The sequence below is a fragment of the Erpetoichthys calabaricus genome, assembly GCF_900747795.2.
Source record: "Erpetoichthys calabaricus chromosome 1 unlocalized genomic scaffold, fErpCal1.3 SUPER_1_unloc_1, whole genome shotgun sequence".
In the NCBI taxonomy this organism is placed as follows: Eukaryota; Metazoa; Chordata; class Cladistia; order Polypteriformes; family Polypteridae; genus Erpetoichthys; species Erpetoichthys calabaricus.
The window spans coordinates 290,057-316,222 of record NW_026261574.1 but is presented as its reverse complement, the minus strand read 5'-3'; the positions used below and the strand labels follow the sequence as shown (position 1 = coordinate 316,222).

Below are 26,166 nucleotides of genomic sequence, written 5' to 3'. Positions count from 1 at the left end.
AACATCACCCACTATATACCACCATAATTAATCAGAGGAGTTTGTTTAGCGGTAGGCTGCTATCACAGAACTGCAATACGGACAGATACCAGAGATCTTTAGTCCTCAGAGCCATTAGACTCTTTAACTCTTCATAACAGGGGGTGGTGGTTGAGTTCTGGGCCTGATGCTCCTTCTCTCCTCCTAAGCTGTATTGACTGTATTAGTTGGGCACCACATCTGATATCTCACTATTGGCTCACTGCTCTAGAAGTTTTATTTTGTATATTTTTTGTTATGGGTCACTTCAAACATGTTATCCTATAAGCATAAGTCATGTCACTTTATTTTATTTTACTTTAATCTAATGTCACTTTAGTATTTGTCACATTAATATTATGTTAATATCATGTGCCACCTGTCACTTTGATAGTCGTATTATTTGCACAATTCTCACTGCACTGACATTATTGTATGTAAATACAACAAGAGTTTCTGTGCCACCTAAAACTGACATCTCCTCTGCTTACCATTTAAGTTCTCCTCAGCAAGAGAAGAGACCACCGGCAAGGGCAGTCATCCTTCACATCGACTTCTGCCCCTGCCACATTAGCTATTCAATGCTGAGGACCCCAAACTCAGCTTGTGTTCCCTCCATAATTCCATGGCCTTCAGCAGGGTGCAACGTGAGACCTTCTCCATTCTCTTAATGCCATCCCTCAGCAGAAGCCCACTCGGTGCAGTTGGTCACTCTAGCTGTTTGGGCACACAGCGGGTTTTGAACTTGCCCCTTGAGTGCCGTGTGCTCACTCCTCTCAGGCCCACTTCTTCACCTCCACTCTACTGCATCAGCTCAGCCACAATTCTCCATTTACTTTATTTCTCATTTAACCTCCATCTCCATCTTTTCATTTTTCTTTCCTGTTCAGTTTTGTTCTTGACTATCCTGCTCAGCTCATTTTAAACTCACTGGGGTGCAGGTGTCTAATTCCACACCCCAGAACACTAATGAGGACACTGGCTGAACCACACGTGTCTGCAGGTGTAAAGTGCGCTCCGCCAAATTCACCACCAACACTCCAGGGCTGCTCTGCTCCCCCACACTACCACATCCACCTACGCCCCTCTGAGTCCACCATTTTAATTTAAAAACCTGCACACAACCACTGACCCCTGACATGTGTCACCACACAGCTTTGTATTTAATAGTAAAGAGAATCACGCAGTGACCAGAGTGACCAGTGGGGCACAGGACTAGTGTGACAGGTGACCTTAGTGACGTCAAACTATTCACATCTCCAGTCAACTGTTTGATTGTCTGCTGGCATTGAGGAAGACCCTGACTGAGTGAACTGACAAAAGAAGGATTTGTGAGGCAGAGGGTTTGGACCTGTGATGACATCAGTGAAGACCATGTGTGTATAAAAATATCAAAAAGGCGCTATATACTGGATTATTGAGAAAGTCATGTGATAACCTACACTGATCATGTGGTGAGATTCTTGTTTTAATGTTCCACAAGAGACACAAAGTGTGAGTTACAAACACAAGAGGGTGCCACTGCTCACACTGGAGTATTTCACTGACATGCCCACTGAGGTCACCTTCCCAGAATCCTCTCAGTGTCTCTGATATCTACTGCACAATGATTGTACAATGATGTTGGCCTGTTCAGTCCACTTGGCTATAATGGCGGTCACTTCCTGTGTCTCCCACCTTACTGTCCACACTGCCTTCAGTCCTATTCCTCTCCTCCCTATGACCTTCTCTTTCTGTGTATGGCTGGCTGATCAATTCTACTGCTGCTGTCCACCTTTCCTCCTGTTCCTCTGTCTGTCCTCCTCTCTTTCCTTCTCCTTATCCTCTGCCTTGTCCTCCTGTTTTATTTGTCCTTGTCTTCATTCTGTTCATCTCCTTCTCTTCTCTCTCCTTATCTTTGCTATTGTATTCTCCTTGTCCTTTGTCTTCTGTTACTTTAGTCGTCTCTTCTCCTCACACTGACAGTGTTTCTCCTCCTTCTTCTATTTTAGTGATTTTTAACAAACTTTAGTGAGGACATCAGAGGAGTGTAAGGGGGAAAGTGACAATGGAGGACAGAAACAAGTACGAGATTAAAATAAAGAATGGACAGCTTGGGCTTGTAGGACACAAAATAAAACAACAGTCTGGACAGGGAGGATGAGGACAGTGACCAGTGTGGTGGAGGGGCTGCTGTCTTTATAAATTGAATTATTAAAGGAAATCTGCAGTTGTGTCACCTCACGTCCATCTGTCTGTCCATAAGGGACACTGCAGTCTGTCCTGATTAAATACAGCGTTTGTGTTGAGGGAATGGAAAAGACAGAGCGATAAGATGACAAGAAATAAAATTCATTAGACACACACTCACACAGACACACACACACACTCACACACTCTCACTTGTTGTTCACTTACTACAGTTTCTCTAATTTACAGTTTTCACTCCACAGCCCCTCACACAGTTGATCCACTCCTGAATCCCCCATGTGGTTTTTGTTCAGGTCCAGTTCAGTCAGTCGTGAGTGTGGAGCAGAAAGAGCTGAGGAGAGAGCTGAGCAACATCTGGAGGTGAGACCACAATGAGACAGGCTGTGGAGAAGAAGAGAGAGAAGTGAGGACAAGAGTAGAGACAGACAGACAGAAAGAAGGACAAACAACACAAAGGTTCAATGGCCACTTGTATTCTGACTTTTCACTGAAGTGCAGTGTGAACATGAGACCACTGCCATTCTTATAAAGTAAGGCGCTATATACCTGACAGGGTCTCCTGTCTTCACGCTGGACTGACTGGTGCCAAGTCATTCAGACTGAGATGTGGTCATCAACACTGGTATAAGAGCCAATTTTAGAAAGTTAAAGTTTTCAGTTAAACTCACATTAATATTTGCTTAATTTGAACAGAGTATACATTTCTTCTATAGTCATAGCTTATGGTATAGTTTTTTCCCCCTATAAGTTAGTAAGAGATAGAACCTTCTTACTATAACTGAGAAACAGTGTGATAATAAGCTCAGTTGTTGTTTAGAACAATTCCCAGTACATAGGGACTTAAAAGACCCATTTTCTACTCATAGATAGATAGATAGATAGATAGATAGACAGACAGACAGACAGACAGACAGACAGACAGACAGACAGACAGACAGACAGACAGACAGACAGACAGATAGATAGACAGATAGATAGATAGATAGATAGATAGATAGATAGATAGATAGATAGATAGATAGATAGATAGATAGATAGATAGATAGATAGATAGATAGATAGATAGATAGATAGATACTTTATTAATCCAAGGGGAAATTCATATACTTCGTCAGCAGCATACTGATGAAGTAAATATTAAATTAAAGAGTGATAACAATGCAGGTATACAGACAGACAATAACTTTGTATAATAGTAACATTTAACACCCCCCCCCCCCCCCCCGGGTGGAATTTAAGAGTCGCATAGTGAAGGGGGGGGAACAATCTCCTCAGTCTGTCAGTGGAGCAGGATGGTGACAGCAGTCTGTCCCTGAAGCTGCTCCTCTGTCTGAAGATGATCCTGTTCAGTGGATGCTGTGGATTCTCCATGATTGACAGGAGTCTGCTAAGTGCCTGTCACTCTGCCACAGATGTCAAACTGTCCAGCTCCATGCCTACAATAGAGCCTGCCTTCCTCACCAGTTTGTCCAGCCGTGAGGTGTCCCTCTTCTTTATGCTGTCTCTCCAGCACACCACCGCGTAGAAGAAGGCGCTCGCCACAACCGTTTGATAGAACATCTACAGCATCTTACTGCAGATGTTGAAGGACGCCAACCTTCTAAGGAAGTATAGTCGGCTCTGTCCTTTCTTACAAAGAGCATCAATATTGGCTGTCCAGTCCTATTTATCATCCAGCTGCACTCCCAGGTATTTATAGGTTGTGATAAGCAGCCCAGACACAGACAGACAGACACCATTTTACAGTCCACCACACGTTTATTTACCATATTTATAAAGTCAATAAAGTGCACAACCCAGTGCCTCCAGCACCAATCCCCCAAAGTCCAGGCCTCTCTTCCCAGTGCCTGCTTCGTTCAGGCCGCCTCCACTCTTCTCCACTCAGACTTCGTCCACTCCTCGCCTGACTCCAGTCATCGTTTGCAGGGAGTTGGCCCCTTTTATACATGCCCGGATGGGCTCCAGGTGATTCCCGACACTTCCTCGGACACTCCCCTGTGTGGCAGAAGTGCCGGCTGTGCTCCCGGAAGCCCTTCAGGTGTCACCAGTCTTCTTCCCCCCAGCACTTCCTGGTGTGGCGGAAGTGCTAGAGGCCTGGGTCCTTCAGGCATGGGGGCGCCCCTGGCGGAGACCACGGGTCCCTACAGGGTTGGGCCTCCAAGCCCTGCACCCGTGGCCCCCAAAGGAACCAGGGCGGTCGCCCCCTCGTGGTCTGGAGGAGGCATGAGCCCTCCTCCTGTATTCCTGGGCGTCCCGGCTGGGTGCCACCCCCAGCCGCGTGCCACAAGGTCTGCACCCTCTGTACACAGTCACCTCTGATAATCACTGTGTCCAGGAGGGGCCTGGTCCTCCTAAAATCCACCACCAGCTCCTTGGTTTTTCTGGTGTTCAGGTGTAGGTGGTTTGACTCGCACCACTTAACAAAGTCCTTGATTAGGTCCCTATACTCCTCCTCCTGCCTACTCCTGATGCAGCCCACAATAGCAGTGTTGTCAGCAAACTCTTGCACGTGGCAGGACTTTGAATAATGCTAACGTTTACCCCCGTGGGTGGTATTGAAGAGTCGCATAGTGTAGGGGAGGAACGATCTCCTCAGTCTGTCAGTGGAGCAGGAAAGTGACAGCAGTCTGTCGCTGAAGCTGCTCCTCTGTCTGGAGATGACACTGTTTAATGGATGTAGTGGATTCTCCATGATTGACAGGAGCCTGCTCAGCGCCCGTCGCTCATGCCAGCTTGTCCCTGAGGAGCAGAGGTTGGATGGTGTTGAAGGCGCTAGAGAAGTCCAGAAACATAATTCTTACAGCACCATTGTCTCTGTCCAAGTGGGAGAGGGATCGGTGTAGCATGTAGATGATGGCATCTTCCGCTCCCACCTTCTCCTGGTATGCAAACTGCAGAGGGTCAATAAGCATACAGTTTTCTGAACGTCATCATTTTGAAATGGTTCAGAAATGTTAAGTAAATAGTAACGATTTGAGATGTAACAAGATTTAAGCTTTGAACTGAACTTATCTTAACCTGAATTTTTTCTTTTTTTTTGCTATTTTATTTTTCTTTTTTGTGTGAACTGTTTTACTGAACTGCGGTGGGTTGGCACCCTGCCCAGGATTGGTTCCTGCCTTGTGCCCTGTGTTGGCTGGGATTGGCTCCAGCAGACCCCCGTGACCCTGTGTTCGGATTCAGCGGGTTGGAAAATGGATGGGATGGATGGATGTTTTACTGAAATTTAATTAAACTTTTAAAAACAAAGATATTTTGTCTGTGGAATCATTTCTGCGCGTCATTATTTTGTTGAATCCCATTTTTTAAGTTAGAGTTGCTGAACTTTGGTAATTTTGGAAAAATGCAGCTACATTTTTGTCAGAAAACTAGCCCTCTGAAGGCCTTGAAGTTGAACTGGAATCTACCATCTGAGGACAGAGGACGCGTCTGCTCCAGAACTCGTCAACGAAAGAAAAAGAGTAATTCTGAGGTACTGTGTTCTTATTATCTATCTCTGCATGATCTTAAATGAAAGCAAGGTCGCCGTACCTGAACTTGAGAAGATTTAAGATACTTGATATTATAAAAGACATTGTGGATGATCAGTTGTGCTTTTGCGTGAGTCATGGAAGCCTCGCTGTAAGGAAGTCGTCTGTTGTCAGTGTTCGACTGTGACATTTGTTGCTGTCAGGAAATGTGCTGTCAGTTATTCAAGCTGCTGTCATGGCAACGTCTAAGCATAGCTCAAGTCAAGACGGGAGTGATTTGAGTACAGACTCAAAGCCAGAGAATGTAATTGGAGATCTTAACAGTCACATAAGTCGGAGGAAAGATCAGCTTTCTGTGCGTATAACTGAAATTGAAAGCCTTAAAGACACTCCAGAAAATCATTCAGAAGTAACAGAAAGACTTGAAATTTTCCGTGAGACGCACAGTCAGATAGAGGAGCTACATAAAAGACCACTATCAGTGCTAAGTAAAGGCGGCGCAATTAAGAAACAAAAAACGACATTCGCTGAAAATTCTAAGAAATAGAACCAATTTATTGACACTACAACGGTATTGCTGAAAGATACAAATAGCCTGTTAACACACACATCTGACGAACAGCTAGTTAATCAATTCGAAGAGATGCAATTGCAAAAACGGGATCGCACAAAGTCAAAAGTACGAAATGCTTCTCCTCAGTTAAATCGTGCTCTTTATATTAAATGTGACTCCTTTGCTCAGAAAACCGCTGCCGCATCATCACCTTCTTCAGCAGTGTTGGTTGAACAATCGACACTTGATAGTATCCTACAGATGCTACATGAACTTAAAGTTAAAGTGGAAAGACAGGAACAATCCACAACTAGCGCAAAAACTGACACTCATAGCTCCAGAAATGATATACTAGACGTACTAGCGTGGAATTAAGTCGAATATCAGAAGAATCAAGCTGAATGTCAAAAAAATCAAGCCGAATGTCAGAAAGCAATCACTGAAATGGCTAAATCATTAACCCAACAAAAGAATGCTACTTATCCACCACCTCCTGCACCGCATGGTGAAGTACCACACAGACAGGTCCCTTTATTTTCAGGTGACCCACTGGCTTATGCAAACTTCATCAGAGCCTTTGATCACACGGTAGGTGATGTATTAGCAGATCACAAGATAAATTGGATTACCTGATCCAGTACACCAGAGGTTCTCCTCAAGAAATTATTAAAGGCTGATCACAAATGTTACCAGATGCAGGCTACTTAGAAGCCAAAAGGTTGATTGAAAGATATTATGGTAATGAGTTATTCATAGCAGATGCATATCTCGATAAAGCATTGAAATGGCCTCAGATAAAGCAAAACGATGGGGAGGCTCAGAGATTATGCTAACTTCCTCTCAATCTGCATGAACACTATGAATGACTCAGGGAATGGTGGAGAATTCCATAACAATCATGTACTTGCTGTGCTTAAGAAACTTCCATTTCCTTTGAGAAATGAATGGGTGAGGTATGCTTACGAGCTACAAGAAAATAAAAAGAGATCAGGCATACCCGAACTAATTAACTTTTTGCGTTGCGAAGCTGAAATGCTGTTACACCCTGTGCACAGTCCCGTTTCACAAGACTACACTTGTAAAGAGAGAAAAGGAAAGGTCAACAAGGGTGGGTTTCTGCCGAAGAGTAGCCGGAGATCAGGAAGTATCTTTGCTACAAGTATTTCTGATGCTGCTGAAAAGGGGACTCAAGAAATCTCTGTCAAAAAGATTGTTAATGATAGATGTGCATTTAAAAAGCCTTGTGTATTCTGCAATGGCCAGCATACCCTTGCTGAATGTAGTAAAATCAAAGAACTGCCACATAAAGAAAAAATTGACTTTTTAAAATCTAAAGGTTTATGTTTTCACTGTCTCAAACAGGGGTACCTTGGTAAGAACTGTAAAGAAAGAATGAAATGTCAGACATGTTCTTTTCAGCACCAAGAGATCCTGCACATCAAAAAAGACAGTGGAGCAACATCTAAATCTACAGCTAGTGTGGCAACACCTACTGAAAGAGAAATCGAGACTGGAACTGGTGCCTTTACTGGGGCCGGAGAAGAATGCACACTGCAAGTAGTTCCTGTTATGGTAAAATCTAAGAAAACTGAAAGGTATGTAGAAACATATGCCTTTATAGACCAAGGCAGTACCGTAACAATCTGTACTGAAAGGCTCCAGAGACAATTAAGCCTTCAAGGGAGAAGAACACAAGTATTTCTCAAAACTATAAATAACTATGATGATGATTCAAAGATGCTAACCCAATGTTCTATCTTATCAGATTTACAAGTCTGTGGTATCAATGATGATGAATATATTGATTTGCCAAAAGTCTTCACACAGGTCTCCATTCCAGTGGACAGAGAAAATATTCCACTACAAGAAGATATCGATAAGTGGGCATATCTTAAAGAGGTACGTCTAACTCATATTGACTCTGAAGCTGATCTTTTAATAGGAATCAACTACCCAGAAATCTTCGAGCAATCACGAATCATACCTAGCCAAGGAGGTGGACCCCATGCTATGAAGACTGCACTTGGATGGGTAGTTGGTGGACCATACAAAGAGATTGATGACCTCACAAATAAAAGCTGTAAGCTGCCCAAACATTCAATCAATCGTGTGTCAATAACAGAGATTGAGGATAATGTGCTGCAACAGTATAACACAGATTTTCCAGAGCGCAGCTGTAAAGAAAAAGAGGAGATGCCAGAGGAGGACATCAAGTTCATGCGCATAGCCTCAGAATCTGCGAGTCTGGTAGGTGGCCACTATTGTTTAAATTTGCCTTTGAAGGATGAAACACTGAAAATTCCAAACAATCGCTGTATTGCTGAACAGCGTGCTACTGGACTCAGAAGAAAACTGAACAAAAATTCAGGTTTCCACAGAGACTATAAAGCCTTCATGAAAGACATTATAGACAATGGTTATGCTGTCAAGGTACCCAAAGAAAGCCTAAATTGCAATGAAGGCAGAGTGTGGTACATCCCACATCACGGTGTGTATCATCCAAAGAAAAATAAAATTCGAGTAGTCTTTGACTGCACTGCCACCTACCAGGGAATCTCACTTAATGAGCAATTATTAAAAGGCCCGACCTAACTAACACACTCATTGGCGTCTTTACAAGATTCAGAAAGGAGCCAGTAGCCCTAATAGCAGACATCAAGTCAATGTTCTACCAAGTTGAAGTACCAGATAAAGACACTGATCTTTTACATTTTTTATGGTGGCCTGAAGGTAATCTAAGTAAAGACCTTGAAGAATACAAAATGACAGTCCATCTTTTTGGTGCTACTTCTTCACCCAGTTGTGCTTCTTATGCTTTGCGTAGAACAGCCGAAGACTCCAGAGATACATTTCCTGAGGAAGCTGTTAACACCGTTCTCAATAACTTCTATGTGGATGACTGCTTAAGGTCAGTGACAACAGAAAAACAAGCAATAAAGCTGGCAAAGGACCTCCAAGCTCTATGCCTCAAAGGGGGATTTCATTTGACTAAGTGGGTGAGTAACAACAGAGAAGTTTTATTGTCTATACCTGAAGAAGACAGAGCTCATGAACAAAAAGACTTAGACTTGAGCCACAGTCTCCTTCCCACAGAGCGTGCCCCGAGTGTCCAGTGGTGCACAGAAATGGACAGTTTCAAATTTCAGATTAAGCTACAAAACAAGCCCGCTACAAGGCGTGGTATTCTGTCTGTTGTTAGCTCAGTTTATGATCCACTTGGTTTTTTAGCACCTGCCTTACTGCCAGCAAAACTTATTCTAAAAGACTTATGCAAAGAGAAATTTGGGTGGGATGAAGAAGTAGAAGTCAAACACATTCAGAAATGGAAAAAATGGATGGATGATTTGCAGTTACTTATAGACTATAAAGTGAACAGATGCTTCAAACCTACCGGGTTTGGAACCATAAAGAGAGCACAAATGCATCATTTTGCAGATGCTAGTGAAGATGGATATGGCACTGTCACTTACCTTGTCTTAACCAATGAAGAGGGCAAAAAGCATTGTTCACTCCTGATGGGCAAGTCAAGAGTTGAATTGAATTGAAACAGGTCACGATTCCAAGATTGGAGCTGACAGCAGCCGTTGTGGCAGTTAAAATGGACAAAAAGCTTAAAGGTGAGCTTCAAATGCCCTTAGAAGAATCTACATTTTGGACTGACAGCACCACAGTGCTAAAATACATTTCAAATGAAAGCACTCGATTCAAGACTTTTGTTGCCAACAGAATGTCCGTGATCAGAGATCATTCACAGCCTTCACAGTGGAGGTATGTCACATCTGCCCTTAACCCGGCTGATCAAGCATCCAGAGGGCTAAGCATAGAAAACTTTCTCAAAAGCACCACATGGTCACAAGGTCTAAGTTTCTTATTGAAGCCCGAACGGGAGTGGCCAAAAAGACCAGATCAACTGAATGATTCACTCATTGAAGATGATCCAGAAGTTAAAACTTGTGCAGTTAACATGACAAGAATAGAGGAAGCAACCAAGCCCATCAACAAACTAATCACTTACTTTTCAGATTGGCTACGCTTGAAGAAAGCAGTGGCTTGGCTCCTCAAGTTTAAAGACTTAATGCTGCACTTAAGAAATGAAAGAAAAACATTCCAACTAGAAGTCAATCAATCTAAAAGTAATCCAGAAGAACAAATATCACTCATCACAAAGCACATGAAAAGGTGCAAACTGACTTTAAAACCAAGTCAGATTTCTCTAGAAGACTTAGCTAAAGCTGAAACAGAGCTTATCTGCCTCAGTCAACAGCAAGAATTTCCAGAAGAAGTAAAGGCTTTAAAGAAAAAGACTTGTGTAAAAAAGAACAGTCAAATCTATAAACTTGACCAGATCATACAAGATGTAATACTGAGAGTTGGAGGAAGACTCTGTAAAGCTGCAATGCCCGAAGAAGCTAAACATCCTGCAATCCTTCACAAGCATTCACATGTCGCTTCTCTCGTATTGCAGCACATTCATAAACAAATCGGACATTGTGGGCGCAACTATGTGCTCGCACAGTTATGCTAGAAATACTGGATACCTCATGCAAACTCAGCTATCAGAAAAATAATTTCAAAGTGCACAACGTGCAGAAGATACAAAGCGAAAGTAGGTGAGCAAGAAATGGCAGATTTGCCAGAAGATCGCCTAGCACCAAACCAACCACCATTCACTAATGTTGGAGTCGATTATTTTGGCCCCTTTCTAGTCAAAAGAGGATGAAGTCTAGTCAAGAGGTGCGGAGTAATCTTCACCTGTTTAACAACCGCACACATAGAGATTGCACATAGCCTAGACACTGATTCTTGTATCCAAGCCATACTCCGATTTATGAGTAGAAGAGGACAAGTTAAAATCATGCGCTCAGACAATGGTACAAATTTTGTTGGAGCAGAAAGAGAGCTACGAGAAACTACTAAAAACTTGGAACACGTGTGGGAAAGACAAATCAGAAGCATAAAAAAATTGTTAAATTCAACAGTAAACCAACAAACACTCTGATGAAAACCTTCATACAATGATGTGTGCAGTAGAATCAATACTCAATAACAGACCCCTTACAAAGACATCAGATGACCCAAATGATTTAGAACCACTCACACCCAATCACTTGCTGTTAATGAAGACACAACCTGAAATACCACCTGAACTCGTTTCAGAAAATGGACCATACCCAAGAAGACGCTGGAAACAAATTCAATACATGGCTGATTTGTTTTGGAAAAGATGGACAAAAGAGTACTGTATTTGCCAATACTTCAAGAAGGTCAAAAATGGCTTGCACCAAAAAGAAATTTCAAACCAGGAAACGCTGTTTTAATTGTAGACAAAGTACACCTCACAATTCCTGGGTAATGGGTCGAGCCATCAAGACAATGCCAGATTCCAAAGCTGCAGTCAGAAGAGTTTGTGTGCAAACTAAAAACAACACACTGGACAGACCCGTCAATAAACTGTGCCTGCTTCAAGAAACAGCCAATGTTTGAAATAGGAAATTTTTAAAATGCTTGTTTAGTGTTATTGCTAGTGATTTGAAAACAATAGTTAATGTAAAAGTAAAGTTAATTGGCTCATATTGAAGTAAAGTATAGTAATTGTCTCCGCTCCTGCATAGCCAATTAGGGGCTGGAAATGTAAGAGCCAACATTAGAAAGTTAAAGTTTTGAGTAAAACTCACATTAATGTTTGCTTAATTTGAACAAAGTACAAATTTCTTTCATAGTCACAGACAATGGTATAGTCTTTTCCCCCTAGAAGTTAGTAAGTGATAGACCCTTCTTACTATAACTGAGAAATTGTGTAATAATAAGCTCAGTTGTTGTTTAGAACAGGTCCAAGTACATAGAGACTTAAAAGACCCATTTTCTACTCATGAATGGAGTAGGCATAAAGTTTTCTGAATGTCGTAGTTTTGAAATGGTTCAGAAATGTTAAGTAAATAGTAACGATTTGAGATGTAACAAGATTAAAGTTTTGAACTGAAATTATCTTAACATGATTTTTTTCTTTTTTTTTGGCTATTTTCTTTTTCTTTTTTGTGTGAACTGTTTTACTTTGAAATTTAACTAAACTTTTAAAAACAAAGATATTTTGTCTCTGGAATCATTTCTGCGCGTCAGGCTTTTGATGAATCCCATTTTTGAGTTAGAGCTGTTGAACTTTGGTAATTTTGGAAAAATGCAGCTATAACTGTATAAGAACGTCACAGAAATGAGACTGACGGCGTCCTGCACTCGTGTGACCAGATGGACTTGTCACAGGTGACCATGTGGTGAGGAAGACAAACTGGAATTCTTGTCTGTCATTTACCACTCAGGACTGGCAGCTCTAGTGGTGACCAGCAGCAGGTCTGTTTGTCTCCGTCTTTCTTGAAGTTTCTTTTTATTTTTATTATGAGTTCAATTTCTGAACAGGAATAAAGGAATATTTGTGTCCCTGAAGTGTTATGGAGTCTCCTCTTTTATTTGTTTGTATTATTTTGTGATACTTTTTCACTTCACTTGCTGTTGTCCCGATGCATCTTCTATTCACCTGAGTGATTCAGTTCAGTCAAATATAAATACAAAATGGGAGACACTGAGCTACAGGAGGAGACCTCTGAAGAGCATTTAGGGGTTTATGTTGACACAACATTTTCATTGTCTAAGTAATGTACAAAAGCAATTGAAAAGATAATATAAAATGTGAGGTTAAATCATAAAAAATGTTCAATTAAAATCAAGGGACATTCTACTCTTACTTTATGATACACTAGTGAGAGCACATCTGGAGTACTGAGTGCAGTTCTGACATAACAGCACTTGAAGATATGAAGAGCAGAGCAACCAAGTGAATTATGGGACGTCATCATCAAGTTCTTCCATGTGAACCCTGAATACCACGAGGACTGACTGAGGTCATTGATGTTAGGTAGAATGCCTAGAGGGGGCTGGGTGGTCTCGGACCAAATGCAGATTTAATTTTTTTTGCATTCGTCTGGAGTTTTTTATGTTTTTTCTGTCCTCCATGGCCATTGGACTTTACTTTTACTCTATGTTAAATAGTGTTCCTTAATTTAAATTCTTATTTATTTGTCTTTTTTCTCTTTCTTTATCATGTATAGCACTTTGAGCTCCATTATTTGTATGAAAATATGCTATAGAAATAAATATTGTTAGGCAGGTTTTGAGTCAACTATTAAATTTCAAGTCCCAAAGAAGTGTGTTTGTGTTTTACACCAAATTTACATTTGCTATTTCTTAAATTGACAGGAATCATTTACTACATTTATTGTTACATTTCCAAACTATCAACTCTATTTTAATACAAAGATGAAAAAAAATGAAGTGGAAATAAACATGTAATGAGAATCAAATCTCAAAGTGCCGCTGAATACAACAATACAAGCAGTGCAAACAAATGAGCGGCCAGTTCTATGTATTGTCACACATGTGTGCCCACCTGGAGATGACCTTCCTGTCTCTGTGAGGTAAGTGATACCACTCTGAGACGAGAGGGGGCGCTCACACTGACTGTCTCTCCTTATCCACCTGCAGCTCTGAGAAGAAACCAAATGAGGGGAACTGACTCAGCCGCAGTGCCCAGAGCTGCCCCTGTCCTTCTGAGTGGGGGTCTTAAAAATCTGCTCTCCCCCCAGAGGATGGAGTCTGCTGTTGGACACAGAAACTCGACATGAAGCAAGCGCCATCATGTTCATACAACTGCAAAGTAAATTTGTCTATTGGACTGAAAAGGTGTGTTTCATTGGGGTCATTGTGTCCACTTTTGTTTTGTTTCATTTGACTTCATTAAAGGGGGACACCCAGTGTAATCAGAATAATAACTTTAATGTCAATGTGCTCTGTAAAAAAAATATTTTATAAATCCACTCACATGTACAGGCCAGGCCAAAGTTAGCACACAGGGACTCTCATCATTTAGAACTGCTAGGCAAGCATTTGAAGAGAGAACGTTACAACTACAAAAATGGCCATTGTACTATTTCTGTGTGTTAGATATGAAATTGAATCCTCTCCTTGCCTTGTTTGGAACCTAAGTAAGGGCCTGCACGTGGAGAAAACAGTATGAAAGACATGGAGAGCAGCCAAGTCTTTGAAGCCGACGGATGGATAGGTGATAACGTCATCCGTCCTGAAAATCCTTCCATCGCAGCGATGGAAAATGGCAGACTGCATACATTGAGATCCCACCTTGATAAAGTATGGTCATTTGGCTTCCTCTGTCTGTTATGCGGTGTAAATCATCATTAAAGAAAGATAAGTTATTTTCTCTTATGTGATTTCTTACCGCCATTTCACTATGGGAGAGATATCACCTTTTAATATTATCTCTATATAGTTTTGGGTTACTTAAAACGCAGCAATTAAAAGCAACTTATTTCAACTAGGGAGTTAGTGACCCCTACAGGAAATACCCAGTTGGTGCCCCGACATTACAAATCAACTTGTGCAGGTCTGTCCTCCAGTCACCAGATCAGCAGACCAATACTGTCTGTTTAGATTATGTGTATTGTCCTTAATTATGTCCATTATATCTGTTCACGTTGCAATTATCTATCACTTTATATATGGTGAGCAAGTGCGGTAGCTTGAAGAAGAGAGATGATGAGTGTATTGACAAGCTGATCAGGTGACCAGGATCTGTGGCTGGTATGGAAATGGACACTGTGCAAGCTGCTATCTGTTATGGACAATGAACATCACCCACTATACACCACCATAATTAATCAGAGGAGTTTGTTTAGCAGTAGGCTGCTATCACAGAACTGCAATATGGACGGATAACCACAGATAAGTCACAGAGGCGACTCCAATTGGTTTCACTTTCCACTCAGAGCCTCGCAGCTCAAGACAAGGCGGCGGGCTGGCAGTAATTATCAGAAAAGACTTAAACATTAAAAGAATCCCAATTGACTGTCCATTGTCTTTTGAGTGCCTGGCTCTTAAACTAATAACGGAATCAGGTCCTGTCACACTCATTGTTCTCTATCGTCCCCCAAAATACAATGCATCCTTCTTATCCGATCTGATTGAACTTTTCACCCACCTAAGCTCTTACTCTCAGAGAATTATCCTTCTTGGTGATTTCAACATCCATATTGACACCCCCACATCTAAACTGAGGAATGAATTCCTATCCTTACTGGACTGCTTTGACTTGACACAACATGTTGATTTTCCAACCCATTCTGGCAGTCATATATTGGACCTGATCTGCTCTTCTGGACTATCTGTTGCCAACATTTACAGCACTGATTTAGGACTCTCTGACCATAAAGCAGTATTTTTCACTGTCTCATTACCTCTCCCACCTCTTACCTGTAAACGACAAATTTCTTACAGAAACCTTAAAAATATCTGTCCCTGTATCCTTTCTGGATCCATTTCTGATCTTTTACTGTCTGCACCTATTCCATCAACACTAGATAGTTTTGTTGACCACTATAACTCAGCCCTTCACTCAGCATTAGATAAAACAGCTCCTTTAAAACATAAGGAGGTTTCCTTTAAACATTCAGCTGCTTGGTATAACTCAGAATTGCGATCTATGAAAGCAGCTGGCCGACGACTTGAGAGAATGTCACGTAAGACTGGCCTCACCGTGCACATCCAGGCTTTCTCTGACCACCAAAGAGCTTACAGAGAAGCACTAACTTCTGCCAAGAACACCCATTATGGCAGAATAATAGAAAGTGGCCATGATAACCCAAGGGTTTTGTTCTCTGTAGTTAATAAACTACTCGAACCCGCATCTGGTCCAACTACCTCTTCTACTGAAGTCTGTGAGGAATTCCTCCACTTTTTCCGTAACAAAATTAAAGATCTAAATAATTCAACTAACATAAATACATCATCTGTTTATATCTCTCCCTGTTTTCCCATTCCATCCAGCTCCTTCTCTAAGTTCTCACCAGTCACTTCTGCGTTTGTTAATAACTTGCTTTGTAAGATGAGGCCGACTACTTGTGTACTGGACCCCATCCCCACCACACTACTTAAATCCTGCCTTCATGCCATAATCCCGACTGTTACAACAATAATAAACTCATCCCTTGACACCGGCTCTGTGCCGCTCACTTTTAAAATTGCTTCTGTAACCCCAATGTTAAAAAAAGTCTGGCCTTGATGCTGACAATCTTAATAATTTCCAGCCTATTTCCCACTTACCTTTCCTGTCAAAAGTTCTTGAGCGTGTTGTAGCTTCCCAACTCACCAATTACCTAACCTCTAATAATTTAATGGAACCCTTTCAGTCTGGATTCAGGGAGCGGCACAGCTGTGAAACTGCTCTGCTACGGGTAACCAATGATTTGCTTATGGCAGCAGACTCTGGACAAACTAGCATATTAATTCTGTTAGACCTCAGTGCAGCATTTGACACAGTCAGACATGACATCCTACTGTCCAGAATGGAGAACATGCTGGGTATCTCTGGCACTGCCCTCCAGTGGTTCAAGTCCTATCTGAGTGATAGGCAAGAGTTTGTTAGTCTTGGCAACAGCAGATCCAGCTCAGCGCCAGTCACACAAGGAGTCCCTCAGGGCTCTGTCCTTGGTCCTCTGCTTTTCTGTATTTACATGCTTCCCCTTGGCCATATTATCCATAGTTATGGATTGGGTTATCATTTTTATGCAGATGATACTTAGCTCTACTTCAATGTTAAAAGTGGAACTTCATCAGAGCTTTCTCAGCTCACAACCTGCCTTAGTGAAATTAAAACCTGGATGGAGCAGAACTCTTTAAAATTAAATTGCAATAAAACTGAACTCCTGCAAATTGGGACTAAAATGCAACTTAATAAAATGAGCTCCTTCCCAGTCTATCTTGGCAGTGATCTCATCAGACCTGCCTCTACTGTAAAAAATCTTGGTGTCATTTTTGACTCCTCCCTCACTTATTCCGCCCACATAAATCACATTAAGAAGCTTTCTTACTTTCACCTCCGTAACATATCCCGTGTTCACTCCTTCCTCTCCTTCTCTAACGCTGAGAAACTTGTCCCTGCTTTTATCACATCCCACATCGATTATTGTAATTCCCTACTGGCAGGTGCCCCTTCTAATCTTATATCACAGCTCCAGCTTATTCAAAACTCAGCTGCAAGAGTCCTTACTCGAGCCAGCAGCAGCGAGCACATCACACCCATCCTGCTCCGTCTCCACTGGCTCCCTGTGTTTCACAGAATCGAATATAAAATCCTACTAATAACTTACAAAGCTTTAAATAACCTCGCGCCAAACTACATCAGTGACCTTCTCCATCACTATGTGCCTGCCCGCCCACTAAGGTCCTCTGATTCTGGTAATCTTGTTGTGCCCCTCACTAATCTACACTCTATGGGTGACAGGGCCTTCAGCTGTATAGCGCCAGACTCTGGAATGACCTACCAAAATTAATCAGGTCAGCTGACTCCATGAATTGTTTTAAAAAACAACTCAAAACTCATCTGTTCATGAAGGCTTTTAGTTCTATTTGACTTTATTACCTTTCTCTCAGTTTACTTCTCTGTCAAGATGCTCATGTAACCTGTATGTGTGTGCGAGACCATTAATTATGTTGTCTGTTTCTTTTTCAGAATTCACTGTCTTAATCTTCTTTATTTATTTATCTGGTTTGTACAATGCTATATACTGTATATTCTGCCGTTCTCTATTATATTCTGTAAGTGCCTTGAGCATGGGAAAGGCGCTATATAAATAAAATGTATTATTATTATTATTATTATTATTATAACAGAGATCTTTAGTCCTCAGAGCCATTAGACTCTTTAACTCTTCATAACAGGGGGTGGTGGTTGAGTTCTGGGCCTGACGCTCCTTCTCTCCTCCTAAGCTGTATTGACTGTATTAGCTGGGCACCACATCTGATATCTCACTATTGTCTCACTGCTCTAGAAGTTTTATTTTTTTTTTTTTTTGTTATGGGTCACTTCAAACATGTTATCCTATAAGCATAAGTCACGTCACTTTATTTTATTTTACTTTAATGATTTGTCACTTTAGTATTTGTCACATTAATATTATGTTTAAAATCATGTGCCACCTGTCACTTTGATAGTAGTATTATTTGCACAATTCTCAATGCACTGGCATTATTGTATGTAAAAACAACAAGAGTTTCTGTGCCACCTAAAACTGACATATCCTCTGCTTACCATTTAAGTTCTCCTCAGCAAGAGAAGAGACCACCGGCAAGGGCAGTCATCCTTCACATCGCCTTCTGCCCCACCCACCTTAGCTGTCACCGCTGAGTGTGAGTTACAAACACAAGAGGGCGCCACTCCTCACACTGGAGTATCTCACTGACACACGCACTGAGGTCACTTTCCCAGAATCCTCTCAGTGTCTCTGGATGTCTACTGTACATGATGTGTGTGTCCACCTGTCGGTCACTAAGCCCACTTACAGATTTATGTCGATGTCCTGTGTAGACCTGGGGGTTATGTCTTGTAGAATGATGTCGGCCTGTTCAGTCCACTTGGCTATAATGGCAGTCACTTCCTGTGTCCCCCACCTTACTGTCCACAATGACTTCAGTCCTAATCCTCTCCTCCCTGTCACCTTCTCTTTCTGTGTATGGCTGGCTGGTCATTTCTACTGCTGCTGTCCACCTCTCCTCCTGTTCCTCTGTCTGTCCTCCTCTCTCTCCTTTTCCTTCTCCTCTGCCTTGTCCTCCTCTTTTATTGTATTTTTATTTTATTAATTTTCATTGTAATCATTCCATACAAACAGATCAATTTATACCCCAACAAATTTGAAGACAAATCAAACCCCACCCCTGAGAAGGAGAGCTTAGCTAAAGGAAAATTGCTTAAGGCTTTTCAATAAGGCAACATTAAACAAAAGAAAGGGAGAAGTAAATATATATGTAAATAAGAGATGGAGAAGGGAGTTAAATGCGGTAAAAGTTATTTCTCTTATTCTAAAATAATACTGATTAAATCCTTCCAGGTTTTGAAAAAATTTTGTACAGATCCTGTGACTGAGAATTTGATTTTTTCCAATTTCAAATAATATAAAACATCGGTTTCCCACTGACTTATAAGAGGAGAATTAGGATTCTTCCAATTTAACAAAATAAGTCTGCGTGCCAAAAGTGTAGTGAATGCAATCACCGTTTGCTTGTCCTTCTCCAATTCAAGTCCGTCTGAAAGAACACCGAACACAGCAGTTAATGAGTTAGGAGGGATTGTGATACCAAGGCTGTCTGAAAGGAACTTAAAATTTTTTGTCCAAAATGATGTTAGTTTGGTGCAGGCCCAGAACATGTGACCCAGTGAGGCAGGAGCTTGGTTGCAGCACTCGCAGGTTGGATCCTGCCCTGGAAACATTTTGGACAGTTTTAAGCAAGACAGATGAGCTCGATATATAATTTTTAGTTGAATAATTCTATGCTTTGCGCATATAGAACTCGAGTGAATTCTCTGCTTTGCTACCTTCCACTCCTTTTCTGATATATTGATTAAGAGATCTTCTTCCCAATGTCCTCTTGGATCTTTGAAATGTAGGGACTCTAATAAGATTTTATATATTGCGGAAATAGTGTTTATTTCTTCGAAATTGAGTGGTATTTTTTCCAGGATTGTGGAGGGTGCAAGGTGGGGGAAATCGGGCAATTTCTGTTTAACAAAATTTCTAATTTGAAGATAGTAAAAGAAATGTGTAGCTGGGAGGTTGAATTTTGAACGTAATTGTTCAAAAGATGTAAATATGTTGTCTATATAAAGATCTCTGAGCATTTAAATCCCAAAACTTTTCCAGGTATTAAAAACTGGATATACTTGCGAAGGTTGAAAGAGGTGGTTCTCTTGCAGAGGTGCCACTGATAAAAGATTTTCCATCTTAAAATGCTTTCAAAATTTTGTTGATAAAGAGCTTTATGTTTACTTGTGATATTTACCCCGAGGTATTTAAACTGATCTGCTATGGTAAAAGGTAGGGTGTCTAATCTAATATTATATGCTTGTGAATTCACTGGAAAGAGTATACTTTTATTCAGATTAATTCTAAGACCAGATATCTTTTGAAATTCTGTTAATGCTGTTAAAACAGCAGGGACAGTGTTTTCTGGGTCTGATATATATAAGACCATATCATCTGCATATAGAGAAATTTTCTGTTCCAGTCCTTCTCTAACAATCCCCTTTATCTGATAAGAATTTCGACAGTGAACCGCCAGTGGTTCAATAGCGATTGAAAACAACAGTGGCGACAAGGGACATCCTTGTCTGGTACCACGTTATAGTTTAAAGTAGTCTGAGCAAATGTTATTAATACAAACTGAAGCTTCTGGATTGGTATACAGTAGTTTGATCCATGCACAAATATTCGGGCCAAACCCAAATTTCTCCAATGCAGTGAAATGGTAATTCCATTCAATCATATCAAATGCTTTTTCTGCGTCTAATGATAGTAATATCTCTGGGGTGTTTGATTTTGCTATTGAATATATAACATTAAACAAGCGTCGGAGATTTGAAGATAGGTGTCGGCCTTTAATAAATTCAGTTTGATCTTGTGATATTACCGAGGGCAGCACTTTCTCCATCCTTCTAGCTAGGATTTTTGAGAGTATCTTAACATCATTATTCAGGAGTGAAATTGGTCTATATGATGCACATTGTAACAAGTCCTTATTTTGTTTAGGAAAGACGGTGATTAATGCTTGTCAAAATGTTTGAGGTAGTATTTGGTTGTCTCTAGCTTCTGTAAATGTTGCCAATAAGAGGGGAGCTAGATGAGTGGAGAATTTCTTATAAAATTCTACGTGGTAACCATCAGGGCCTGATGATTTCCCGCTTTGTAGTGACTTTATAGCATCTAGTAATTCTGTGATCGTTAGAGGTGTATCCAGTTCCTCAGCGCTTAAAGCATCTATTTGTGGTATCTGTGATGTATCCAGAAATGCATTAGATTGTGTGTTGTCTTCTTTGGGCTCAGTAGAATATAAAGACTTATAATAATCTCTAAATGTGTGCATTATTTTATTATGGTCGATGATTTCTTCTCCATTCTTGTTGGTGATTACTGGTATTGCATTGTGAACTTCTTGTTTGTGAATTTGTTGAGCTAAAAGCTTATTAGCTTTTTCTCCATGTTCATAGTAATGCTGTCTAGACTTATAAATAAGTTGTTCAGTTTCTTTAGTTGTTAAGATGTTACGTTCTGTATGCAGGGCCTGCCTTTTCCTGTGGAGAACTTCATTTGGACGCCTGGCTTGTTCTTCATCTATTCAAGTAATTTCACTTCTTAGCTCTGACACTTTCTTGGTTTCTAATTTATTTCTGTGGGAAAGATATGAAATAATCTGTCATCTTAAGAAGGCCTTTAGAGTTTCCCAGAGTGTTCTTGCAGAAACCTCTGTGGACGTGTTTGTCTCGAGGAAGAAGCTGATTTGTTTGGATATAAATTCTGTGCAGTTCTCGTCTGCCAATAAAAGAGGATTAAGACACCATCTGCGAGGTGAGTGTGAGGTGCTTAATGATTTTAGCTCCAAGACTAGAGGGGCATGGTCAGAGATAACAATTGTGTCGTATTTGCATGATTTAATTGTAGGCAGGAAATTATTATCTATAAAAAAATAATCAATTCTTGAGTAGCTATAATGCACTGGTGAGTAGAACGAATATGTTCTTGAGTTTGGGTTAAGAAACCTCCAGGGGTCTGATAAGTTGTGATCATTTAAAAACTGTGTAATTGTCTTTGCAGTATTAGATGTCGTCCCCCCTGTCACAGGAGTCCTATCTAAGAGTGGATTTAGAACACAATTAAAGTCCCCAGACATTATAATTTTATGAGTGTTCACATTGGGAATGGATGCAAATAGATTTTGCATGAATTCCTTATCACCAACATTGGGTGCATAAACAATTATCAAAATCATTTTACTGTTATATAAGTTGCCCATGACCATCACATATCTCCCTTCAGGGTCCGACACTACATCTGATGCTACAAATGGAACTGTTCTATGTATGAGAATTCCCACCCCTCTAGTTTTCTTTATAAAGCTAGAATGGAACATTTGGCCAGTCCAGTCTTTTTGCAGTCTGAACTGATCCTTGGTTAGTAAGTGGGTCTCCTGTAGAAATACTATTTTAGCGTTTAAGCCTGTTAGGTGAGAGCATACTTTCTTTCTGTTTAATTCGTGATTCAGGCCTTTAACATTCCAGCTCACAAAGTTAACTGTCCCATCATGGAGACTTTGATTCTGAGTTTTTAATGTCATTTTATAGTTTTAATTGGTAATATGGCAGTTTTAATCTTAGTTTCAAGATTCCCCACGAGTTATTGCATTTTAGCCTAATTATAAGGATTACAAGAATAGATTAGATATAACCTGCTCTCCTTCTCTCCCCCCCTTTATCCCCCCACCCCCCCATTTTGCCTCCCCACATGAGGCTAGATCCCACTTCGCGATGTCCCAGTCCTCTGACATACGAAGAGACAGAGCATGTCCAAAACAAAACAAACCCCACCCTGCAGCGGCGTTAGAGAATTAAAACAGAGATATCTTTTGCAGCTAAATTCTTAATACTATCTGCCGAAAATATTATCATTAACAATATTTAAGCTTGAAATAATCTTCAGCGCTTTTAAGTTAAGATATTAAGATTAAAAAAAAAAAACAAAAAAAAAAAAGAGGAATCAACCCTGGGAATGATTTTAAAAAACTAGTCTAGGATAAACCTGGTAATTCCTACTGTAATAGTATAATGGTAATTGTATAAATAGTAGAACAAGCAATAAACCAAGGGTATGATATTAAACAGTCTACTTTAAGGTATAGTAGAATAAAAAAAAAAAAAAAAAAAAAAAAAAACAATCCTACTTTAATTACTTCCACATTTTCACACTCATGTCTATAACTCTATAATTCTGATTAAAACATAAACATATAAAGTCCAGATAAAGAAAAGGATGTATAATTATAATACCAGTTTTTTTAAACATGGATCCAGAGAGCAGATCATAGGTCCTTCCCGTGCCTTGACAGAATACGGCTCCTTATTAACTTCAAAAAAGTGTCGGAAACAGCTTCTTTAGTTCCTTTTCAGCTTCTTCTTTGCTTAGGAAAATATAATATTGATCTTGAACTTCCACTTTCAGTTTGGCGGGATACAAGAGGCTGTATTTGATATCGGCTTTCCGTAGCAACTTTTTAATGTCAATGTAGGATCTGCGTTTTGCAGCTGTTGATGGTGAGAAGTCGGGGAAAATACGAATAAGATTATTTTCGAATATAATCTCTTGCTTGTGTCTGAGAAGTGCCATCACATCAAGCTTACATCGTAGTCACTCGAAGCGGACAATAAAAGACCTAGGTTTAAAGGTGCTTGGTCTGTTTGTGCGATAAGCCGTGGCTATGTCAATGTCGAGTTTAAAGTCATCTCCAATTATTTTAGACAGTAATTCTACTGCAAATTTCACTGAGCTTGAGCTTTCTCGTTTCTCAGGTATACCCTCGATTCTTATATTATTTCTTCTGCACCCATCCTCCAGGGCTGCAAGTCTGTCTCCAAGTTTTTTGCATTCGGAATTCGCAGCTGTGGCTTTTTCATCGGCGTTAGACGCCAGTTGTTCCGCTATTTCAACTCGAGCCGTGAGTCCCTGCTTAACGTCTGAAATGTCATTAATATGGTCAGCAAGCATTTTCAGTTTGGAATTAGTTTCTTCGATGTGTTCCACTAATTTCTCCAACATGCCTTTAAAGTTCACGTCAAAACGTTTAAATAGACGCGTTTCCTTATCTTTGTTATCCTTCTTGAGCTCAATGGTCGCCTTCTTAAGATCATTCTTGTTATCTTTTTTAAGCTCATTCATGGCCGTAACCATGGCAGTGGCCAGTGTAGCGATCATCTCTTTCAGTTCGGACAGTTCGCTTCGGCTTTCGTGCTCCGCGAGTGGAAATGCAGCTCCTGTTACAGCAGATGCTGCAGGCTCGCGATGAGTAGATGAGAGCACATCCTGCAGGGCCTTTTCTAGTCTCGAATGATCCTCAGAAATCGGCGATCCTGTATCACTTGCACCTTCGCTCCCATTTTCAATCTCGACTGGAGACGATACAATGGAGCGGGGTCCCAGGAAATCTGCGCATTCGTCTGCCTGTTCCAGGTCAGTCCCCGTGAGGCCATACCTTGCACTTGCACTCAGGCCGGAAGTCTGTCCAGACTTTGATGCAGCTTTAAGTTTCTTTTCCGGTTCTTTCTGACTTTTCTTCTTGTTACTCATGCTTGTATATTGTAGTGGAAGTTCCTTGGTCGGGTTAAATACAGGATACCTCTAAATAATATGAAATATGTGGGAAAATAAAGCCTCTGCTAGCGGAGCTCTGCTTCAGACCTCCATCTCCTATAAACGGACGAGACCAAAATCTTGTCCTCCTCTTTTATTCATCCTTTTCTTCATTCTGTTCATTTCCTTCTCTTGTCTCTCCTTATCTTTGTTATTCTCTTCTTCTTGTCCTTATCTGTCACTTCAGTCCAGCTCTAGCTGTCCACTCCTCTTTGTCTTCTGTCACTTTAGTCATCTCTTCTCCTCACACTGACTGTGTTTCTCCTCCTTATTCTATTTTAGTGATTTTTAACAAACTTTAGTGAGGACATCAGAGGAGTGTAAGGGGGAAAGTGACAATGGAGGACAGGAACAAGTATGAGATTAAAATAAAGAATGGACAGCGTGAACTTGTGGGACAAGAAATAAAACAACAGTCTGGACAGAGAGGATGAGGAGAGTGACCAGTGTGGTGGAGGTGCTCAGGGTCACAATGCTGTCTTTATGAATTGAATTATTAAAAGGAAATCTGCATCTGGTCCATCAGTCTGTCCATAAGGGAAACTGCAGTCTGTCCTGATTAAACACAACGTTTGTGTTGTGGGAGTGGAAAAGTCAGAGCCATAATGTGACAAGAAATTAAATTCATGAGACACACACAGACACACACACACACACTTGTTGTTCACTTACTTCAGTTTCTCTAATTTGCAGTTTTCACTCCACAGCCCCTCACACAGCTGATCCACTCCTGAATCATCCATGTTGTCGCCGCTCAGGTACAGTTCAGTCAGTCGTGAGTGTGGAGCAGAAAGAGCTGAGGAGAGAGCTGAGCAACATGTGGAGGTGAGACCACAATGAGACAGGCTGTGAAGAAGAAGAGAGAGAAATGAGGACATGAGGAGAGACAGACAGACAGACAGACAGACAAGGACAAACAACACAAAGGTTCAATGGCCACTTGTATTCTGACTTTTCACTGGCCTGCAGTGTGAACACAACACCACTGCCATTCTTATAAAGTAAGGCGCTATATACCTGACAGGGTCTCCTGCCTTCACGCTGGACTGACTGGTGCCAAGTCATTCAGACTGGCATGTAAACATCAACACTGGATAAGAACGTCACAGACATGAGACTGACAGCGTCCTGCACTCATGTGACCAGATGAACTTGTCACAGGTGACCATGGGGTGAGGATGACAAACTGGATTTCTGGACTGTCATTTACCACTCAGGGCTGGCATCTCTACTGGTGACCAGCAGCAGGTTTGTTTGTCTTCGTCTTTGTTGAAGTTTTTCTTAAATTTTTTGATTTATTTTTATTATGACTTCATTTTCTGAACAGGAATAAAGGAATAAACAGTCATATGAAAAAGTTTGGGAACCCCTCTCAGCCTGTATAATGATTGACTCTACTTTCAACAAAAAAGTTAACAGTGGTATGTCTTTCATTTCATAGGAACATCTGAGAACTGGGGTGTTTTCCGGACACAGATTTTTAGTGAAGCAGTATTTAGTTGTATGAAATTAAATCAAATGTGAAAAACTAGCTGTGCAAAAATGTGGGTCCCCTTGTAATTGTGCTGATTTGAATGCATGTCACTGCTCAATGCTGATTACTTGGTGTGATGAGCTCGTGAAGCCTTGGACTTCATAGACAGGT

The 26,166-nt window shown here is 40.8% G+C and overlaps 1 protein-coding gene across 8 annotated transcripts in view; it reads right to left on the bottom strand.

Annotated features, from left to right (window-relative positions):
• The window catches only part of LOC114642636 (ribonuclease inhibitor-like), a 125,488-nt gene that overhangs the window by 16,340 nt on the left and 82,982 nt on the right, over positions 1 to 26,166 (bottom strand). For 5 of the 8 annotated variants that reach the window (XM_051921608.1, XM_051921612.1, XM_051921611.1 and 2 more), the window contains 2 exons: positions 25,194 to 25,367; positions 2,416 to 2,589 (listed from right to left, as the gene is read on the bottom strand). In XM_051921608.1, coding sequence (XP_051777568.1) covers positions 2,416 to 2,589; positions 25,194 to 25,367 — 348 coding nt within the window. The remainder of the gene's footprint in view (positions 1 to 2,415; positions 2,590 to 25,193; positions 25,368 to 26,166) is intronic. The other 3 variants (XM_051921614.1, XM_051921609.1, XM_051921613.1) reach the window with 2 other exon arrangements.